We start from the raw sequence: 19850 nt of genomic DNA, 5'->3' as shown, positions 1-19850 counted from the left end.
ATGTGTTTCACTTGGTCCAAAATCTTTTGGATAGTCCAGAAAAACAGAGGAATTTTCTTTTGTTGTTTCACGTGCGGGGAGCCGAGGCACAGCTGAAGGAGGGTCATGTTCTATGCACCAAAAAAATGCGCAGAAGCTTGAGGACCTTCCAGGTAACTTTAAAGACTGCAATAAGAAAGATTTTTCCCGTGTGCAACTTTTACAGGAATGAATGGGCACCGGGTTTTGATCTGGCATCCAACTCCAATAATACACCCATGGAAGTATGAAATACAAAAATGAAAACCAATGTCCTTCAAATACAAGAGAAGAAAATAATACCAATGCTATCAGAGGTCTAGGTCAGTTAAACAAGTAGACTACTTGCAAACACAAAACTAAAACTGAACAATATATCACATTTTATGAGATTTTAATGAAACGATCGGCCTAATTAACCAGAAAAGTAACTTGATCTAACATCACAGATTATATTTTAAATCAATGCTTTTGTAGATAAGGCTTTTGTCTGTATTACTGTACGGAGAAAACCACAGCTGAGCTGATGATATCAATATCAGCCAGTAATCCAGTAAACTCTACACATCTATATTTAGTAAAGTTTATTTTGACCAGGAGTGGAAAGTAACTAATTATAAAAGTCACAGATTTATGTGTTGGCTGGTCACGGTCTGAATACCACTGTTTAATCCTTTTAGGTCGACCTTGTACAGTTACTTGCACATCTTCCAATTACAAGTCCAAGTTCCTTTCTAAACAATAACTCAGTTCATCATGCTGAGCCTGATATATTGCCTTGGCACACTGTCTGATTTCTGGAGACTCTGCTGGTAACCTGCCGAAGTCCCTGACGGACACAACTGAGAGAAACTGAACAGAAGTAAGTGAGATTAACCTGGATTTGTGAGTTTAGCAACAAGAGAAATTTGAAGACAGCTAAAGAACCTCTGCTAGTGGTGCCACTGAGGAAAATGTAAAGAAAGTGGCCTGAATGAGCTTGGTGTTATTTGTCTGTTTTCTATACAGTGACGTGTTTCTGGGGAAAATCTTGATAGGTCACGATAGAGGAGCAGGTTCAAGCAAACTGAGTGATCAGCTTAATGCTGCTGTGCTCGATGGTGAGGTTGAAGACTACTGTGTGTGCAGCTGTTCTGCTGTGTCGCCACAACTCTCTGCTGAGTCTTTCGCAGTTGTCAACAAAATACACTTATTGGCAGACTGGTCACTTGTGGAAAATCTCCTCCTGACTTTGACGAGCACATAAACTTCAAATAAAGTGAAACTAAACTCACATTCAGTCATACATTTTGGCAGTGCGTTTGTTGAATGCAAAATAAGAAGTACGTGTATGACCAGATACACAAATATTATTTAGCTTCCATGACAGAAAAATGTACAAGTTAAAAATGTGTATGACATGTATTTTGAAGCAAATGTTGAAACTGTAAGACACAAATTAATTACGGTCTTAAAAGTGCATGGACGACTGAGCGAGCAGTTAAGTTTAAAGTAAAACTGACAAGCAGGTACAGTCAAGTATCATAGTATTATAGCAATAAATTAGAAAAGTACTGTACATTGTGTTGTAATGTATTTAGATATAGTTGTCAGATAAGTACGTGAGATAGAATTTGACACATCTTTTTCCTGCAAATACTTGATCCGTACTTGCCGAGAAGCAGAATTTGATTTATTTTATGCACTCAGCAAATAAACTGTTAAATACACTTAGCCCTTTGCATTCAATCTGTTTGAGAGCTGCTGTCTCTCCGTTCTTATGAAAACTGAACACAGTCCAACTCCAGTGAAACAGGTGTCTTATTTCTCTGGCAACATAATTCATGACACAATGCAGCAAGAGAAATGATCATGTATTGTGAGGAAAAATAAAAGCCGCGTTGAACAGAAAGCGCCGTGGAACAAACACGTCACGTATTGAAGGAAAAGCGTAACCGTTGGCATTCACACGCGCTTACATTCCTACTGCATAAATCCTACTAATACATAGTTAAAATATGTAAATAGAAACAAGAGCAGACCTTATTTTGGAGTTTGAATGTTAATAATTATCATCATAAGTACATTTTTGCTTGCACTGTATATCATCTTACCTACTATAAAGTCACACAACCACTCATCCATGCAAAGTTAAACATTTTTTAGAAATCCTTACTTCTCGTTGAAAGATTAAACGCCAGGTGCCCTTTTAATTGTTGTTAGGTTTCGGTTGCAGTATGTAGATACAGCAATTGAAGTTCATCCAGTGGAAAAAGCAGATTTTAGAAGTAGATCTTATGAAACATGAACAGAAAGAGAAAAAGCTGCACTCAACTAAAAAACTCTGACTGATTGACCTGATAATAATGTGCTCATAATTACGAGTAAAAGAACGGGTAGTAAAACAAAAGAGAGGGAGGGAGGACAGGCAGTAGGAGGGGGGGGGGGCTACACTGCTATTATGAGCACTTTATTTTCAATTAAGCCTTCTTGCATCTGCTGTGAAGCTCACTTTCTGCCATTTTTGATGATGCAGGGAATTCTTGAACTGGAAATTGACTAGTTAGCAAACGTCTGCAACTTTGCTCATTTAGGGGAAGCTGCACTTTCTACCTAAAGTAGTAGAAAAAAATGTCAGGAAAAAAAATTATTTGATCAGAGCAGCACAAAAACAATTGTCTGGTTATGAGTGAAATGAATGAAGAGGTAACCAAGGAAACTTCTGGCATTAATAATTCAAAAGCACACTCAATCAATTGAAACAAACCTTCCTATGCTAATAACTGGCAAATCTATAAATGTACTGATCGTGTTAGCACCAGTGAGATATCTGTAAATGTTTAGGTGAATAGTTTTCCTTGTTCATCATGTGAGTGTGCTAATTAGCAACTATTTGCACATTTGCGAAGAATGTAACTAAACTTAATAGAGTAGGATACCACTGCTACTAAAGTTCATCACAATGTATCCCATAGTAAATGAGATGTTTTACCCACAACCACATACTGTACCCAATAAGGAAATATGCTACATGGAAGGTCAGTCATCCCACAGCACCTGGATGCTTAATGAACATTTGGCATAGTGTCATATTTCTTATAAAATGACATGCAGACTCTGATTTCTTTGTTTTTTTCTGTCTTTTTACACATTCAACCACATCTTAATTCTGAACTTATGGAGTCCAGAGCAGCTGAAAACACCTGTGGTGTGTGTGTGTGTGTAATGGAATTTAACACCTTAGAAAGACTGAATATCTGAGAAGCTCCAGTACACAGTTTCACCTCTAATCGATTTGCCAAGGAATCCACTCTACACTTAAATCTGATCCCTCCAGGGCCTGAAAGGCTTTTAAACTAGAGAGGAGTCAACATGACTAAGGAGGGTATACAGTAAGAAAGAGGTCTCACAGAACAAGACTGAAATGTGTATCTGAAGATGATGGTGAGAAGGCAGCAACCGATTGTCCGTGAAAAAGCATTATTTTTCTCCAAGATGAAAATTTCCCGTGGTTCCTTCTAAACAGGCCTACTGGGCGGAGGAAAAACGTAACGGAAACGTGAGAACTACAGCCACACAGTCACTCACTGGTTTTTATGAAGGTGAAAATGTGTGAGCATCTATTCAATATTACAGCAAAGAGCAGAAATGTGGAAATGTACCCTATGAAACTGCGACAACTAAAAAGGAGCAGGACAATGTAATGGCTTTGTAAGACATTTACCCCAACATCACAACTGTTAAATAACCTTCTCAAAACCATATTATCGCAAGTATTAAAAGGCCCATATGAATGAATAAATAAAAATGACAATCATAAATGCTAAAGGTTATAACTTTCCCTTTATTTATAATAGCAAGCTCCGTAAGTATTAATTGTTGTCAAAATGAACCAAAAAAATAAAATAAAAATACATACCGAGTTATTTTTTTCAACGCATTTTGCTTTTACATCTACACAAAAACCAATGTCTCCCTGTGGACACATACCTACTTGCTCTTCCTCAATTTATATGAAAAAAAGGCTAAGCTCAAGCTCCTTAATGTTGATTTTGTCTTCAGGAGTATTTAAAAATGTTCATTCCCACAGTCACTGGTACAACTTTATTAATTGAGATGCATTTATGTTTTAAAGTGGTTTAAAACTGTTCAATAGAAAAGTTCACAATCATACCGATCACATGATGGCTTTTAATTATTTTTACAGAGCCTGAAAATAATCTTGTTTTATAAGGATGCTCTTTAATAAAAAGATTTCTATCTGTCCATCTAAAATCAAACCAACACAGTGAACAAATGTCAATTAGGGGTCATTTGCTTCAAATGTGAAAAAAACAAACAAACAAAAAAAACGTGCTTTACTGTGGAAGGCAATTAAAAAAAAAAAAAAAAAAAGAAAGACCAATCCATTTACAGCAGGTTTTAAAAATGAACATCCTAATAAAAAAGAAAACATGTGGAATGCATAAATTAGATTTATAAAGAATTATTGTATATGTGATGCACAAGCAGCAACTAGACTTTTCACAAACGGCCTTGCTGGTGAAGTATTTCTTTAAAGGTAAAGTCAGCATTTTTCACTTCTCTGATGACTCCATCAAATCCTGACGTTATCCTCAAACTTTGCATGTGTTGAAATGGCCGAGGGATCAAAACAGCTTGATCATGCTCTCTCTGGACTTGCCGACTCCAACCCACTTCACTAAAATAAAGAGGGGAAATAAAATTATTACTGGCAGGTTTGGCAAAGTAAAGGACAATTTGGCTGGTGTTTGTCCACTAATGAGAAGCGTCTCCTTATGAACCTGGAACTTGCAAGAAGTCCTCGATGAACCGAATGTAATTTTGTGCTTGCGACGGCAGCTCCTCGAAGCTCCGAGCTGCCTCAGTACTGCAGCACCAGCCAGGCAATGTCTCATACTCGACTGACACCCGCGTCAAGACATCCATGTTTGCTGCAACAGAAGCAGATAAGCAACACTGAGAAAGTAAAAAAAATTATGTTTTTGTTCACTTACTAATTTATCATGAGTAGTCATGATAAACATGTTGACAGCTCTCCTTTACCATTTATTTAGGCTCTATATGGAAGGATGACATATTTTAATGTCTGATATGCTATGACCAGGAAAACCAGGAAACACTTTAGACGACAAGATCCACTACACTGACTATAAAAATAATAAATCAGAGTGAACAGGCTGATCGAGTGCCACTGCAGTGTCATATTGAGCAGAGACAAAAAAGTTGTTTTATCACCCTCTGGTTTATTTGCTTAATTCAATCTGCTCCATTTAGCAACACAAGCAGAGAGTTAAAGATAATGAGCCTTCAGAGCTGCTGCAAAATAGATTTTCAAAAACCTCCGATGTTGCAATTCCTGCTGGTAAAGCTGACCCATGTAAACCCAGACATTAAAGACCAGTTAAGTTACGTTCGCTATAGCTCATTTTTAATTAGTAATTAAAAAATAATAAACTCTTTAAGGAGCTCATGTAAATAAGTAACTTGTGTTTAAGGCATTAGATTTTATGTCATCTACTGCAGAGCTAACAAGCACTTATTCCAGCTTTGCTGCTTCAATTTCACTGTTGGATAGGAGATTTATAATCAATGAAAATTTGAATGCAATAATGTAAAGAGTATTTTCCTCTATTTCCAGGTGTTAAAATCAGAAAAGTAGAAATGGCACATAATATAAATAATTATTAGCAGGATGACCTACCTGGGAAACTTGGTAGAGATTGTCCGTCAACCTTGTAGGCCACACTAACTTTAATCTCAGGCAGCGTGTCCAAAATGTCCAACTTTGTCAGGGCAATTCTACAAAGGCAAAAAGTCACTTTGTTCAAATGATAACGATGGACAATCACAGCACACGATAGAGGCCCTTTCTACACAGTAACAGCCTTAACTGTAATTACACCAGCGAATGATGTTAATAATCTGAAATGGTGTGAAAGTTCCTTACGCAGAGAAGCCGTTGACCATGTGGGCATATCTGACCAAAATCAGGTCCAGCCAACCACAACGCCTCTTCCTTCCTGTCGTCACACCAAACTCTTTCCCTCTGGACTGTAACAGTGCCCCAGTCTCCTAAAATTTAACGATCAAGAAGTGCACAAAAAACAAAACAAAAACAAAGCTTAAAGACAAAAAAAAAAGAGTTTGGCAAATAATACATTACAAAATACACACATTCTAAAGTGCACATATTATGGAGTTTATATTTCTTTTTAGTCTAGGGCCTTACTAAAGTGGTGTTCTTTACACAGTATCTGACCAGAAGTCCATCTTTTAAACCTTACATAATGCAAGGAATTTCAGTACTTGAATTACTGAGGATCTATTAATTTGTTTAGACAATGGGAAAATCTGTATTACTGGAATTTATGTCTCTTTACATAATCTGTTCGCATGTTTACTATTACCATTCGCTGAGAAAATACTCAAATCTGGTTGTAACAATTTAATTTCAAAGCTCACAAAGCCTCCATTTCAGTTCCTGAATAAGGATACTATTTTAAATGCACTGCAGTAATTTTATCCATTTAATTTTATTTTAGTAATTTTTGTTCACAATGTTGAGGTGACCCTGGTAATTTTTATACATAATTCCTATTCACATTTGCTTACTCAAATTATGAATATACAAATTATAAACCACGTGCATAAAATCAACTCATGTGTTGGGAAGTTTTGTCACCATCAATAGTGCAGTTTTCCCAAATGCTATTGCTTTTGATTATTATTTTAAGAGAAACTACCAATTTTCAACGGGCTTTATATCGCTTTAGTTTAGAGTATAAATTCAAAATTTTGTGCAAATTACAGCTGAAAAAAAATCCTCCAGATGACATCACTCTGGAAAACTAGGTTGACCGTGATTACAGCCTCCAAAGTGAGAGCAACAAAATAACATAATCTGAATGGTTTCTCTAAATGAAGTTTTGTGAAGCCATTTTTCAGATAGAAGTAGAGAGATGGTTCAATATAGGGAAGTCAATGCACTTACCACATACCGTTGTAGGCAGAGACGAACAGACCATTTAACTGACCACAATTCACATTCTCTACAATCACTCTTCCTGCTTCTGGTGTTTTAACTTTCCTCCTAATATTGGTTTTATGTCTGAAATATTTCCATTACCACTGCGGCCAATTTAAAAATCCTTTGCTGAGTTTAACAATCCAACAGTAACAACAGATACTGTATCTTTAACATAGTATAGCATGTTGGCTATTTTACAAGATGCTGCTGAACACTTCAAAAGCTGGTGTGATAAATGTGATACTTTAATCACAATGGCAATTTGTTTTCTATTTGTCAACATTTGTCTCCAATTAAAAAAAAAACATCACATTTTACTCACATTGTCTTGCTCTGTTGGGAAAGCACCAACACCAACCCTAGTGGTGTACGCTTTGACAACACCATATACTCGGCCTACATATGATGGAGGCACGCCAAGGCCGGTGCACACTCCTCCCACAGTGCAGTTAGAAGACGTTACGAAAGGATAGGTTCCTGAGCACACACAAAAAAAAACACGTGGTAAATAAAGGAGGAAAAAAAAACCCATTCATCATCATTAGTTCAAGAAATTTCTTGTTGCTCACCAAAGTCAATATCCAAGAGAGCTGCATTGGCCCCTTCCACCAGGATTTTCTTACTTGGTCCAGTAAGAGCTTTGTGCATGAAGTACACACCATCAGTCACAAGAGGACGCAGTCTCTCAGCATATCCCTTAGAAAACAGTCACACCAACAAATTCATAGGCCATCTCAGAATGTGCAGTTTGAGGTGCTAAGTAACATTTTCACACACTGAGTAAATCAATGTTATATAAAATATAGACCTATTTACATTTGACTTTAAATTGTTATAGCAGGAAAAGCAAAGGTGTTACTAAAGACATCAGCAATTACACTGCTGTTTAATTATGGAACAGAAACAAAAAGGAAACTAAAACTAAAGAAACTAAATGAAGTTAAATAATTTACTTTATCATTTATGGCTGTGATTTTTCTACTGTGATGTCTCATAATGTCCTCTGTGTTTTCCTCTGCGAGTAAAGACATTAGCCCCGAGTCTAACTTCATAACATGTCCTCACCTTCAGCTGCTCGAGTTCTCCATCAATGTCAACATTAAGGTTTGGATACATGGTCAGGAAGTGTTCTGCCAACATACGGAACCTGCAAATAGGAAGGACCCGTGTCAGACAAGCTCACTGAAGTCTATGTGTTTGCTCCCCTTTATACCAATTAGCTACACATCAAAATCAAACTATAATGTTCAGGACATTCCAGCTATATCAATGCTTCCATGAAAGCAGCAGGGTGGCAGCAAATTTTAAATGTACAACAGCTGGATGTTGACGCCTGCTGGCTGGAGAAGGTACAGAGTCTACAAAACAAAACAAAAATAAAAATCTGTGATTGTGAAAATAAATAAATAAAAACCCCACAACTGATCAATGTGATACATTATGGCGATACTGTACCAGCACACCATAAGAACCATAAACATGACAAAACAAAAGCAGATTTAATGGCTTAAGTATTTGGAGGAAAAACAAACACACTAAAGTCCATACAACCATCACCACAAGAACCCAGGGGTTTCCTTACACGTCTAATGTCCCAAAAATGTTTAACAACTGATATTATAACTTCATTTCTTGTATCTGACAATTACACTTCAACACAACTGTGGCTTTTGTACAGTGACAATTACTGTTACATAAATGTTTCAGAAGCTAAAATTAAATTATAAACAAATTATCCAAAGTAGATTGTATTTAAAGAAAATGTTGCTTTGGATCATTTTCCTTAATACAAGATATTTATGAATTTATTGAATTACAGTGAGACCCCATCTGTAAGCGGCATAAGCACTCTGAAGTAAACACACTGCAATGTCAGATAAAATGTGCATTTCAAATTTCCTTATCAGACAAACAGGCAGGAACACATGCTGTAGCGTCCTGTGAGAAATGTGTGTATCAGGAAACCCACATGTATATGAAAGTTAGTCTAGTGCAGTTGTTTTCAAATGGAGTTGTGAAGTCCAGGTGTGTCATGGGATTTTTGACAACCATATATTGATAATGCAATAGCGTTAAAAAGATGCAGGGTCTAAATTTTAATTTACTATATTAGGGCTTTGTTTGCACTAATTTCCCACTACATAGGCAATTTCAATGTTACCACTGTTGTTGCAAAGAGGAAGATTGAGTAATGCAGTGATAGAAATATTAGAATCTCTCGCTTTCTCTCTCGTGTTGAAAGACCTACTTTGGACTTGCCAAGTCTAGTTTTATTTTTCTCATCTAACTAAAAAGAGATTTAAAAGTTAAAAATAACAAAACAAAAAAACAACAGGATTCGGGAAGAAAAGTAATTTACCAAAATGTACCAATCTACTTGGTACTTGGCCCAGCTTGCCTGCACTTCTGTCAGGGAAACACTAATATAAAATAAAAGGTAAATAAAGTAGCTTGGAAAACATTAGTTGACTTAAAAAAAAAAAAAAAAAAAAAACACACCTTTAAAATCTAAGGTCACAGAGTTGGTTTAGTCGTATTTGTAATATAAAATGCAGATAAATGAAAAGTGTATATACACACACACACACACACACACAAAAAAAAAGACAACACTTACTTGTCTTCAAAAACCTTGAAATCTGACACAAGGTCACAGATTCGCAGACCATTCCGAGCAGCTTTGGAGGAGTATGCAGGGCCGATACCCTTTTTAGTCGTTCCCAAACTAAACAACAATCAAAACCACAGTTAACTATTTAATAGAATATTGTCTCCACACGGTAACATCATTTTAGTACACATTACACTGTAATACACCACTGCATGGCAATACACAAATAAGATGTAGGCATTGAACTAATTAGAGATTTACTTTTTTCCTTCTTGTTGCTGCCGCTGCTGCTCCTGGATTCCATCAACAGCTTGATGGAAGTTAAACACTAGTGGCGGATAGAGGGGGACAATAACTAACGTGACATTTCCAATTAAGAACACAGAATAAGGAAATGTTTACTCACCAATGTGGGCACGATCAGAAATCTTCAATCTTTCTTCCCATCCTTGTAACCCTGTATAAAACACAAACCATGTTTCTTTTCAATCTGATCTACTTAGCAGATATTACATCCTTGCTGTAGGTTTCCAGTACGTTGTGAATAATGATACTTGTTTCTGTTCATATCTTCTAATAATGATGTGCATTTTGTAAAAGCATGACAGCTATGTGTTGGCTGTACTCAAACTTGAATCACTTTTACTAAATCACCAAGGTTACATATGCTGCACAGCTAACTTGCACCAGCGCACGTTAACTTCAGATGATCAGATCAAAACCCGTCAAAAGCCCTGACCAATAAAATAATTTACTGACAGTGACAAAAGTGATTGAAACTATGTCTTACTACAGTTTACCAACATTTTCCAAAAAAAATAAAAAATAAAAAATAAAGGAGAGAAAAACAGCCTAATGATGATGAGTATTGGGCTTGTTACTTCTAATTGTAGTATATTACCCCTTATTATTACCCCTCTGTTGACAATTATTACTACTTCTCACTCCTAGTAATAAGTAACTTCTTGTATTATAATATTTTTTCATAAGGTTGGACACCAAAAGACAGATGGAGAGTCAACAGTAGAAATGGGCAACATTTCATTCATTACTTATGAAGCCACAAGCTTTGTTAATTCTTTGTTGCTTGTTGTAGTTACTGTCAACAATTAAAATACAGTTGTAATTGTTTAGTCATTGAATGGCTACAGCCATCCTCCACAGCCACAGCCGTCTTTGTTGGGCGTATCCAAATATCAATCAATATCACGTTTCATCCAAACAAAATTAAAGTAATGAAAATATTTCACTGTCATAATCATCACTAGCTTACTGCCTATGGTGCTGCTAGTAGTCACATGTGCAAATAACAATGACTATGAATTTTACATTTTGCATTTCAACTCAATCTTTGAAATGGTGACAACACAACTACAGTAACAAGTTAATGTTTGGATGGTTTAATTGTGAAATTATTAATGAAATATTTTTGTAACTTTTGTAAGTACTAGAAAAATTATTTTACAGTAAAGCATTGCAGCTCAACACTGATCATGATTAACACTGTATTTTAATTGCACAAAGAATTTATGCTCAAAAGAAATCCTGATAATATTTATGCTTTAACACTTATCACTGGAACTCAGAATAACATGGAGAGCGTATACAATGAGAACATGAAACATCTGTCCAGTTAGTAATCCTCTCTATGCTGCTCTTTGGTTCTGGCTACAGTGAATCTAATGAACATCTCCTCTTTCACATGAATGCACTCATAGCCAAACAGGCAAACACAGGCTTCACAGAGCCAGTTAATAACTTTCTTCGTGGTACCAGCTGTCCAGGGTGGCCCATGTCCGGTTCAGTGAAACCAGCTAACCCTGCAAGTGCTGGGCAGAGTTAAATCTCCTTTAAGTGTCCCAGTAAACCCTGAGAGTGTGACACTGAACGAATAAAGACCATGTCAGCCATCATTCATTAAAATATTCTCACTTGTGCCTTTCCTGCTCTGACATGTCAAAGGGGGGCAGACTGCCAGAGAACATTCTGATACCTCTGCTTGGTGTAGAAAACAATACCTTTGCCTTTCTGCAGGTTCTTTGAAGCCTCCTCAAAAAGACCTGGTAAATGTATCACCACTCCGTTGCCTGTAATGGAAAACATGTTCAACAATCCCTATTAGAAACTGCGGTATACACATATAACATGTAAGTAACAAGCCATTAATGATTTGTGTTTATATAACAAAACCAATTTTATTGCTAATCACTTAAAAACTTATAAAAAAAAGTTATAAAGAGTAATAAAGAAATGCAGCAAACCTCATATTTAGACATTAAGCATATTCATGGCCAAATTAACTTTATTTACTGTCACTTTCATGAGGACAAGGTGAGACAACAGCTGATAAAGTTGGTTGTGGTGGCTTTGATGTATGCCCTGGTAACAGGCTGTGAACTAATATTTTATTGTTTTATTATGACCTTTATCTTTACACCAACTTAAAAATATTTCAAATGAAGCAAAAAGTGGCGGATGGTCCCCTACCGATGAAGGAGACAGCCTTCTTGTTCAGTACCCCACTGGGTAGCAGGTGGAAGTCGTACTCCACTGAATCCACCACCACTGTGTGACCTGCATTGTTTCCTCCCTGAAACAGTGCAAAACGTTACCCTTGTATTAAGCTGTTTGCTAGCGAAGAGAAAGAAAGAAGCCAAATAAAGTGCGTTGAACAGAGGGAGATTTCACATGTGGATTTGGCTACAACATCAACATTTTCGGCTCAGTGTCAGTGCGTTAACTGCAAACAGCGGGTGGTTGGTGACTTACATAACGTCAGCTACCTTTACTGGAAACGTTTATCGGCCCGTGTAGGTCATTTGCTACGTTCAGTACACATTTCGCTGCGGCAAAGCAGATAAAAGTCGCCACAAACTGATTGGAAGCCCTTGCTAGCATCACGTTCATGTTAGCACTTCCACATCCGGGAGGTCAGACACGGTGGTTGACGTCGGAACCCAATCATGAATATTTAAACTCAGCCGACGGCCAGTACTTTTTACCGAACGTTACAAATAGAGTACATTTTATTTTACCAACAAAGACATTGTGTCACAGGGTTAGCCTGAAATCAAAATGCGAAGTTAATGCGACGGAGGTGTTGTTAGGTACCTGACACCGGCATACGATGTCCGCATCCATCGCGAGCAAATCCACAACTTTTCCTTTGCCCTCGTCGCCCCACTGCGCTCCCAGCACCACGGTCACTTTGTTCTGCGGCTCCTGCGGGGTGCCAAACGAGGACTCCTGGACGACACTCTCCCGCGGCCGTTTAACGACCGGCTCCCCGTTCAAAGAGACGGGTTCTCGTCCGTTAACGTTAGCCATGTTGCTGTCGGATGCCATGCTGCTTCCCTCCTTCCACAACCCGGAATATCGTTTTACCGCGTTCGGCTGCGTCACAGGAAGTGCTCGTCTGCTGTTTGGCCACTACACGGCAACGTTTCCGCTTTTATCGGTTTATATATGTTTCTTTCTTTCCACTTATTCTCACCATAAATCTGTTTGGGCTGATATATATATGCGCTGACCACAGCAATGGGAGAGAAGCCACATTTAGCAATGTAGAAGCGTATCGATGGCGTAATCAATTACGTCACATAATTGACTTTGAAATTGTTGCCTTTAAAGTGTTAAGAGGCTGACTGGCTTTGAACGTTGCCTAACCAGTATTTAAGGGAGTTTTTTTTGTTTCAGTCACGGCAGCGAACGGAAGGACGTGGGCAAAAAGATCAAATCAACGGCTTTCAGGGGTCGCCACAGCCTCCGCGCGTTGATTTAGCCCAGGGTTCTGTTTTACGCCGGACGCCCTTCCTGCCGCAACCCTCCCGTTTTTTTTCCAGGCCCCTGAACGTGTGCAAAAGGGTAATAGTGAAAAATCGGTGTGTAACCGTGGGGGCACACGGTTTCTCACCGTGTTCTGTGGAATTATTTTGTTATAAACTCATTTGTGGAACGTAAAATTCAACAAATGTTCTGATTTGTTGTGTACTGTACCTCACGATCCGTGTTTGAAACGTAGGTCTTTAAAACGCTTTGCACCAGCTGATGGCTCACAGGGAAATGAAACACTGACAGAAGTTTGTGACCATCTCCAAAGTGCAGGCAGCTCGGCCAACAGGGTCACTAAAGTTTTTTTCATGACACAAGAATTTCCCCCTTTCTTTGTGTTGTTTTCTAAATATTTCAAACCAACCTTGTAATCATTTCAGTCTACTCATTACAAACAATTTGGTTTTGGAATAAAATCATGCAACATGGAGTTATAAGGTGTTGCACCTTTTTTTGCCAATAGCTCAAAGTCCACTTTTATTGACATCTAAGCATCCTCCCATTACATGCACAATCCTTACATTTTGAATAAAAACATGCATTTTGGTCAAATAAGCTATTATTACCTGTTTTCTCTTAATAGTTTTGACACTTTTTGTCTAAGATATGTAAAAACAGTTTTTTCATAAGGGCCTCCTCCTACTACATTCACAATCTTCAGATTTCAGATAAATAGCACACAAAAGGACCCAGTGGCTTGTTAAACTTCAAGATATTCCAGATCAACTTTATACTTATCCACTCAGTACATGTACATGCCCTGTTTTTTGGATAAAACATGCAATGTGTACTGATAAGGTGTTGAAGATTTTTATTACAATAGCGTCCTCAAATTGTGTCAGACACCCTTCAAACCGCTTTTATTGACATCCGGGCCTCCTCCTGCTGCATGCACAAGCTGTAGATTTTGATTAGGAGTTTGACAACATTTCATTTTATAATAAGATTAACTCTTACTCAGTCTAGCCTGTTTTTTCTTTTGCTAATATATTCTTTATTTATAATACATATAATTATAATGCATGCATGGGAGGAGGCAAGCAACAAATTAATCTCTACGCACTTTACATAATAAAGTCAAGAATATAAAGATAGATATAGATAGAGAAATAGACATATAGAAAACCCAACAACCCCCTAGAGCAATCACCAGGCAACAGTGGAGAGGAAAAACTCCCTTTCATGGAAGAAATCCCTCCAGCAGAGCCAGACTCAGGGTAGGCAATCATCTACCCTGACCGGTAGGACCAAGGGCACCACTTGTGCCTTCACCTTCCACATTTTTTCTAACTCTTCTTTCAGCCCTTGGTATTTCTCAAGCGTCTTGACTTCCTTCTTACCATGTGTGGTTGGTTGGCCAGTTTGATTTGAATCTGGAAGTCCCACATGATCTTAGCTTGGGCTTTCTCAACCACGTCTCAACTTCCTCCAGTCACAATCTTGTCATTTTATTGTCAGAGTAAATATAAAATACCTTACATCAAATCACAGACCTTTGTGCCTTTTAAGACTCTGTCGGAATTTAGATCTAATGGACTAATAGTCTAATGGACAAACACACCAATGGAAAATTTCATTTAATTAAATGATCACTTCATTTATTTCAAATAAAAAGCCATCTTCAACCATCTTCCATGACAGCAATTCATAGAACAACACATAAGAAGAAAATCATTGAATAAACAATAAGGCCAAAAGGATAAGCAAAAAGTAATTTCTGTGCATGCATACAAACTTAGAATAGACACTGTTTGACTCTAAATAACTTCAGCTTATTATGTTTAATATTGTTGGGTTGGGTTTGACTGGCTCAAGTTCAAAAGGGTATTTTTACATACCAGACTAGGGAAGGAGCTGCGTGATGGTGTTAGTCGGTTTGATGAAATGCAAATTTGATCAGAAAAGTGCACAATGTAAACTCATCAAGACATCCTTTGGGCCCTATGAGGGTAACCTGACCTCATTGTCCTGTGTGTATAATGGTGCTTATCTGACTACACCTACACAAACACTGCACTGATTTAAAGCTGCAAGGTGTAAATCAAGTGGATCATTTTAGCTGCTAGGTGGTAGCAAAGGCAGCATTTTCGAGCTGTGTTCATACTTGAAGGCCTCCCATTGCTCCAGGTTAGGGCTGCTTGTTTCTTTCTTTGTTCCTAGTGTTTATTTTAGTGAGATTTGCATTTATTTAAAACGCAGGAAACAAAGGTACACAGCCTAATAACATCCTAGCTCATTGCAGTTGGTGTTTTTAGGAACATGAACTTCTTAGACCTGTTTCATTGCACAGTTATGTGATAAATAGACAATTGTAGTGATTTTGTGTTAACATACAGTCTAACTAACTTATATGAATCTATAATGCGCTAAAAAGAATGAACTGCATATTTTTTAATGTCAGGTTAAAATAATATGCAGTTGATTTAAGCCCCAAATAAATTACATGACAAAGTGGTGAAGTCTGAATTTGTGATGAAAATATGTACCTAGTCAAACTCAATATTTTCTGGCCATTACATATTTTTAACAAATTTTAAAGTATGTATTAACTGTCCCTCCACTGTAAAGGAAGACAAGGGAAATACCCCACCAATATAATGGCTTATGCTGTATAAATTAAATAAATCCACTTCAAACTTGCAGTGAAACTTGAACTTGTATCATCAGTGTCAGTTTTATTTATTTTCAGATAAACATGTGACACATATATGACCTATTTATAGTAAGTGTGGGGGGTCTAAAATGTCAGATAGATGGTGTAAACCTGTCTCTGTGAGCTAATAAGTTAACTTCAGCTTTGAAGATCCTATAAATAGTTGTATATCATAATTATGCTTCTATGTGCTATCAATGTGGTTATTTATTCACATAGGTTAATTATTAAATGTATTGGTTCCCAAGCCCTTTGAGGCAAATGTATTATTTATAATTGTACATCATATTACTTTTTTTGGCAACACATTTATCTTCCAAATGATAGACTCATCCATAAACAGAGCGAGACAGCCAGACTTTATTCACAAAAACCACAAATTTCACATTTGAGAACTTGATGCATCAGATCCATGAAACCAAAATGCTCTTCTCTTGTGTTTCCGTGTTTATAGGGACAAACGCAGCAGTGGCCTACAGAACTGACAGGCAGATGTTCCAGTCACTGGCTGTCAATTCATAGGTCATCACCTTGTGCCCCAAATAAAAAAACACTTTGCTCATATAGCATTGAGCTTTGTTATTTATCAGTAAGACAAGAGTGTGAAATGGACTGTGTTTGTGTGTGTGTGTGTGTGTGGTGGCTCTCTGCAAGTAACAACATCTCCACTGGAACAAGCAAAGATTCCACATGGAGTTGCTGTTACATCCAGCAAGCACCAGAAAAAACATCGCTGACAACAAACTACAGTGTCTTCGGTTGTTCTCCCAGTCCGGTGGACAAAACGAGATGAGGTGATGATCTCTGTAATGAAATCACAGTTCCAGTTTCTTTGAAGCCGGTCAGGTGCTGGTGTGGAAGTACACCTGAGAAAAAAGCAGGAAAAAGAAAGGGGAGAAAAGGAGCAACGTAAGCACCAATGTTAACTTGGACTTTAGGCAGTTGCTTTACACAAGGAGTCTATAGTTAAATGTGACTTTGACCCATCAATTTCCTCCTTCCAGTTTTATTGCCTAAAGAGATGGCATCATTGCTCATGCTAGTCCAACACCACAGTCAAAGGGCCGAGGCCTGTGCAGATAACATAGATTTTATGGTGGCTGTCAACATGAGGGCGCTTTTCAATATGTGAATACTGTATATGGGTGTGTCTGACCTGTGTGCTGCCAGGCCCTGCATTTCCTGCTTACTCTGACAATTGTCCTCATAATTACTAAAAAAGTGGCTTCATAATTTGTCAATAATTCTATTGGTTTAAACACAATTAAGTTATTTCTCAAATTTTATATCCCTTTTATTTCTTTCCTGGTTTATTCAGTTGCAGAGTAATAAATGTAGACTTTGCCTTGCAGTAAAACTCAGAAACAAACAGAACAATAAAGCAATGAAAGGATTAGCAGCTCAGTGAGACCTTGTACTTGGCTGGTTTCTGTTCTGTTGGATCCACCAATCAGACTGCATCCATCACTTTCTGCCTCTTCACAAAAAGGAACGTTATATATTATTTAAAAAATTAATGGTTTGTCTAGTTTGTCTTATTAAACTGCATCTCCAAAATCTCCAGTAATACCACTTACCGCCACGCTCGTACATTATACAATTAGTTCGGGATTTTTTTGACTATTAAAGTAAGAAAGATTTCGTCTCATGAAATGTAATAAAGTGCTTTCCTATGTAGTTGATCAAATGTAAAATGAAAATAGGTTTTTTCTTTTCTTGCTTTTTTTGTGTTTTGTGTTTTATTTTAATACACCTTTGAATATTAATTTTAATGCTGTACAATTCACATAGGATCTATTGTTGAATTATTAGGAGCTACTCACCTTTAGAAGCATGACCCAATGGTTTTCCCAAGACGAGGCCAAAGGTTTGACGAGCTGCAGGGTGTCATGACTCAGGCTGCCTGACTGGAGCAACAGAGGCGAAGTGCATTTGGGGGGGGGGGGGGGGATATGTAGAAACACGACAGGCGAGACCAAGATAGACGAAGACAAGGAGAGTGATACGGACGACAAAAAAAAGAGACGCATTTCTGATGCCAATGTTACCGAAGACAGTGAAGCACTGGCAGCAAGGCTGAGCAGCCAGTTTAAGAGATCAGGAGTTGGTGGAAGGTTAATTATTACACTTGCAGTCAATATTTAACAGGCCCAACGCCCTGCCCCTCAGTTCAACATCCTGATTCCACACTGACTGACACTGAAGGTAGGGCCAACGTAAAGCACATCTCTTTGTCCCGTGAACAAAATATGTATCCAATGCTTCACGTGGCCTATGGAGAATAATCTAGTGAAGCCTCTGACTGATTCAGGTTTCTTATGAATCATTTTATATTTAAGGAATATTTACCTCAATTACTGCACCAAATTAAAATTCACATGACCTATCAAGACTTATTTATGCAGTATCAGGATAACATTTGACCAAACTATTTCATTCAATAGTTTTCATTGTTTTTACATTGTAGATTAATCCCAAAGACATCAACCCTATGACATCAAATCTATGAAAGATGTAGTAAAATATTTAGATGTTTAAACAACTAATTACTCACTGTGGCCACTGTCTATCATGATGACATCTTACTACTGCCAATAACTTAACCAACTTCATGAGGTGGTCAGCTTGAATGATTTTCACTTAACAACTGTGCCTTGTTAATAGCTAACTAAGCTAATTTCTTGTGCCCTAATACATCAGGAGATAATGTTGTTATAATATAAATGAAGGCTCTTGTCTGTGACACTGTTGCTGATTTTAAAAGCATGGCCAACAAATGCCACCCTGTATGGTTTTCAAATGACCCCAAACCCACCTCCAAACTATGTAAGGGAGATCAGACCAAGAAGGACAGTGATGGAGTGCTGCTGCACCAGATGGCCAAGACACCCCAACAAACTGATCCTAAACCCAAAGGAGAAGTTTGGGATGACTTGAAGTGCTCAGCATGGGAACTCCTTCAAGTCTGAGGTGACCGTATTGTGAAGCTGGCTTAGAGAATACCAACTCGACCAAATCAATTAACATCTGGATCACCATGCTACAGATGTTCTCTGTATCTTTGATGGGCAGTGCCACGTTCTGTGCTGTGGTCCACGGAGGTAGCAACCCGAAAACACTAACAGACTGGACAGATTAATCGGGAGGGCTGGCTCTGTTCTAGGGGTGGAGCTGGACCCTCTGTGTTGTGGCTGAGAGCAGGATGTTGTCCAAACTCCTCTCAGTCCCGGACAGTTGCTCCCATGCACTGCACCATGTGCTGGCTGGACAGGAGCACTTTTAGCCAGAGACTTAACACTGACAAGTGCTACACAGAACACCACAGGAGCTCTTTTCTCTCAGTGGTCAATAAACGTTACGTGCGAACCTGTGCGTATATGTGGGGGGGTGTGCATGCGTGCATGCATGCGTGCGTGTGTGTGTGTTTGATAGGGGGTGTGGTGGGAGGGAGCTAAAACTGGACAATCATACTTTCCTATGTTACTATCCATTCATCAAATATTTTAAGTCGTTTCAATATCAATGTGCAATAGACTGGTATCAAATGAATGCTGTGTGTTCTTCCTCCTTATTATATAATAACTTCACTTCAACATAACTTGTTATTTTTATCATCATCATATCCTTTAATGTAACTTTTGACCAGCATCATAATCATTATTCATCCTGTTTTTTTATTTCCTTTTTTGTATTTGTAATATTGTGAT

General features: G+C 37.8%; 1 protein-coding gene across 1 annotated transcript; it reads right to left on the bottom strand.

The window, feature by feature from the left end:
• Positions 1-3821: 3821 nt before the first annotated feature.
• On the bottom strand, positions 3822-13150 carry adssl (adenylosuccinate synthase, like). The gene is made up of 13 exons (XM_067494634.1): positions 12771-13150; positions 12147-12249; positions 11678-11746; positions 10066-10116; positions 9921-9987; positions 9666-9773; positions 8114-8195; positions 7618-7744; positions 7371-7525; positions 5969-6093; positions 5723-5820; positions 4803-4952; positions 3822-4699 (listed from the first exon to the last, which is right to left on the bottom strand). Exons 1-13 carry the CDS (start codon positions 13002-13004, stop codon positions 4647-4649), a joined length of 1422 nt encoding a protein of 473 aa, XP_067350735.1. The 5' UTR covers positions 13005-13150; the 3' UTR covers positions 3822-4646.
• Positions 13151-19850: the final 6700 nt, after the last annotated feature.

Source organism: Channa argus, chromosome 24, assembly GCF_033026475.1.
Source record: "Channa argus isolate prfri chromosome 24, Channa argus male v1.0, whole genome shotgun sequence".
In the NCBI taxonomy this organism is placed as follows: domain Eukaryota; kingdom Metazoa; phylum Chordata; class Actinopteri; order Anabantiformes; family Channidae; genus Channa; species Channa argus.
The sequence above is the reverse complement of the archived record's forward strand: the minus strand, read 5'-3'. Positions and strand labels throughout refer to the sequence as shown.

Bases quoted from the DNA above. Each gene is read 5' to 3' on its own strand.
- adssl (XM_067494634.1), bottom strand. From the start codon at position 13,004: ATGGCATCCGACAGCAACATGGCTAACGTTAACGGACGAGAACCCGTC. The intron at 9,774-9,920 runs GTAAATCTCTAA...ATTGTTGTTTAG, and splicing joins CAGCAACAAGAAGGAAAAAA to TTTGGGAACGACTAAAAAGG. The intron at 7,526-7,617 runs GTGAGCAACAAG...GTGTGTGCTCAG, and splicing joins TCTCTTGGATATTGACTTTG to GAACCTATCCTTTCGTAACG.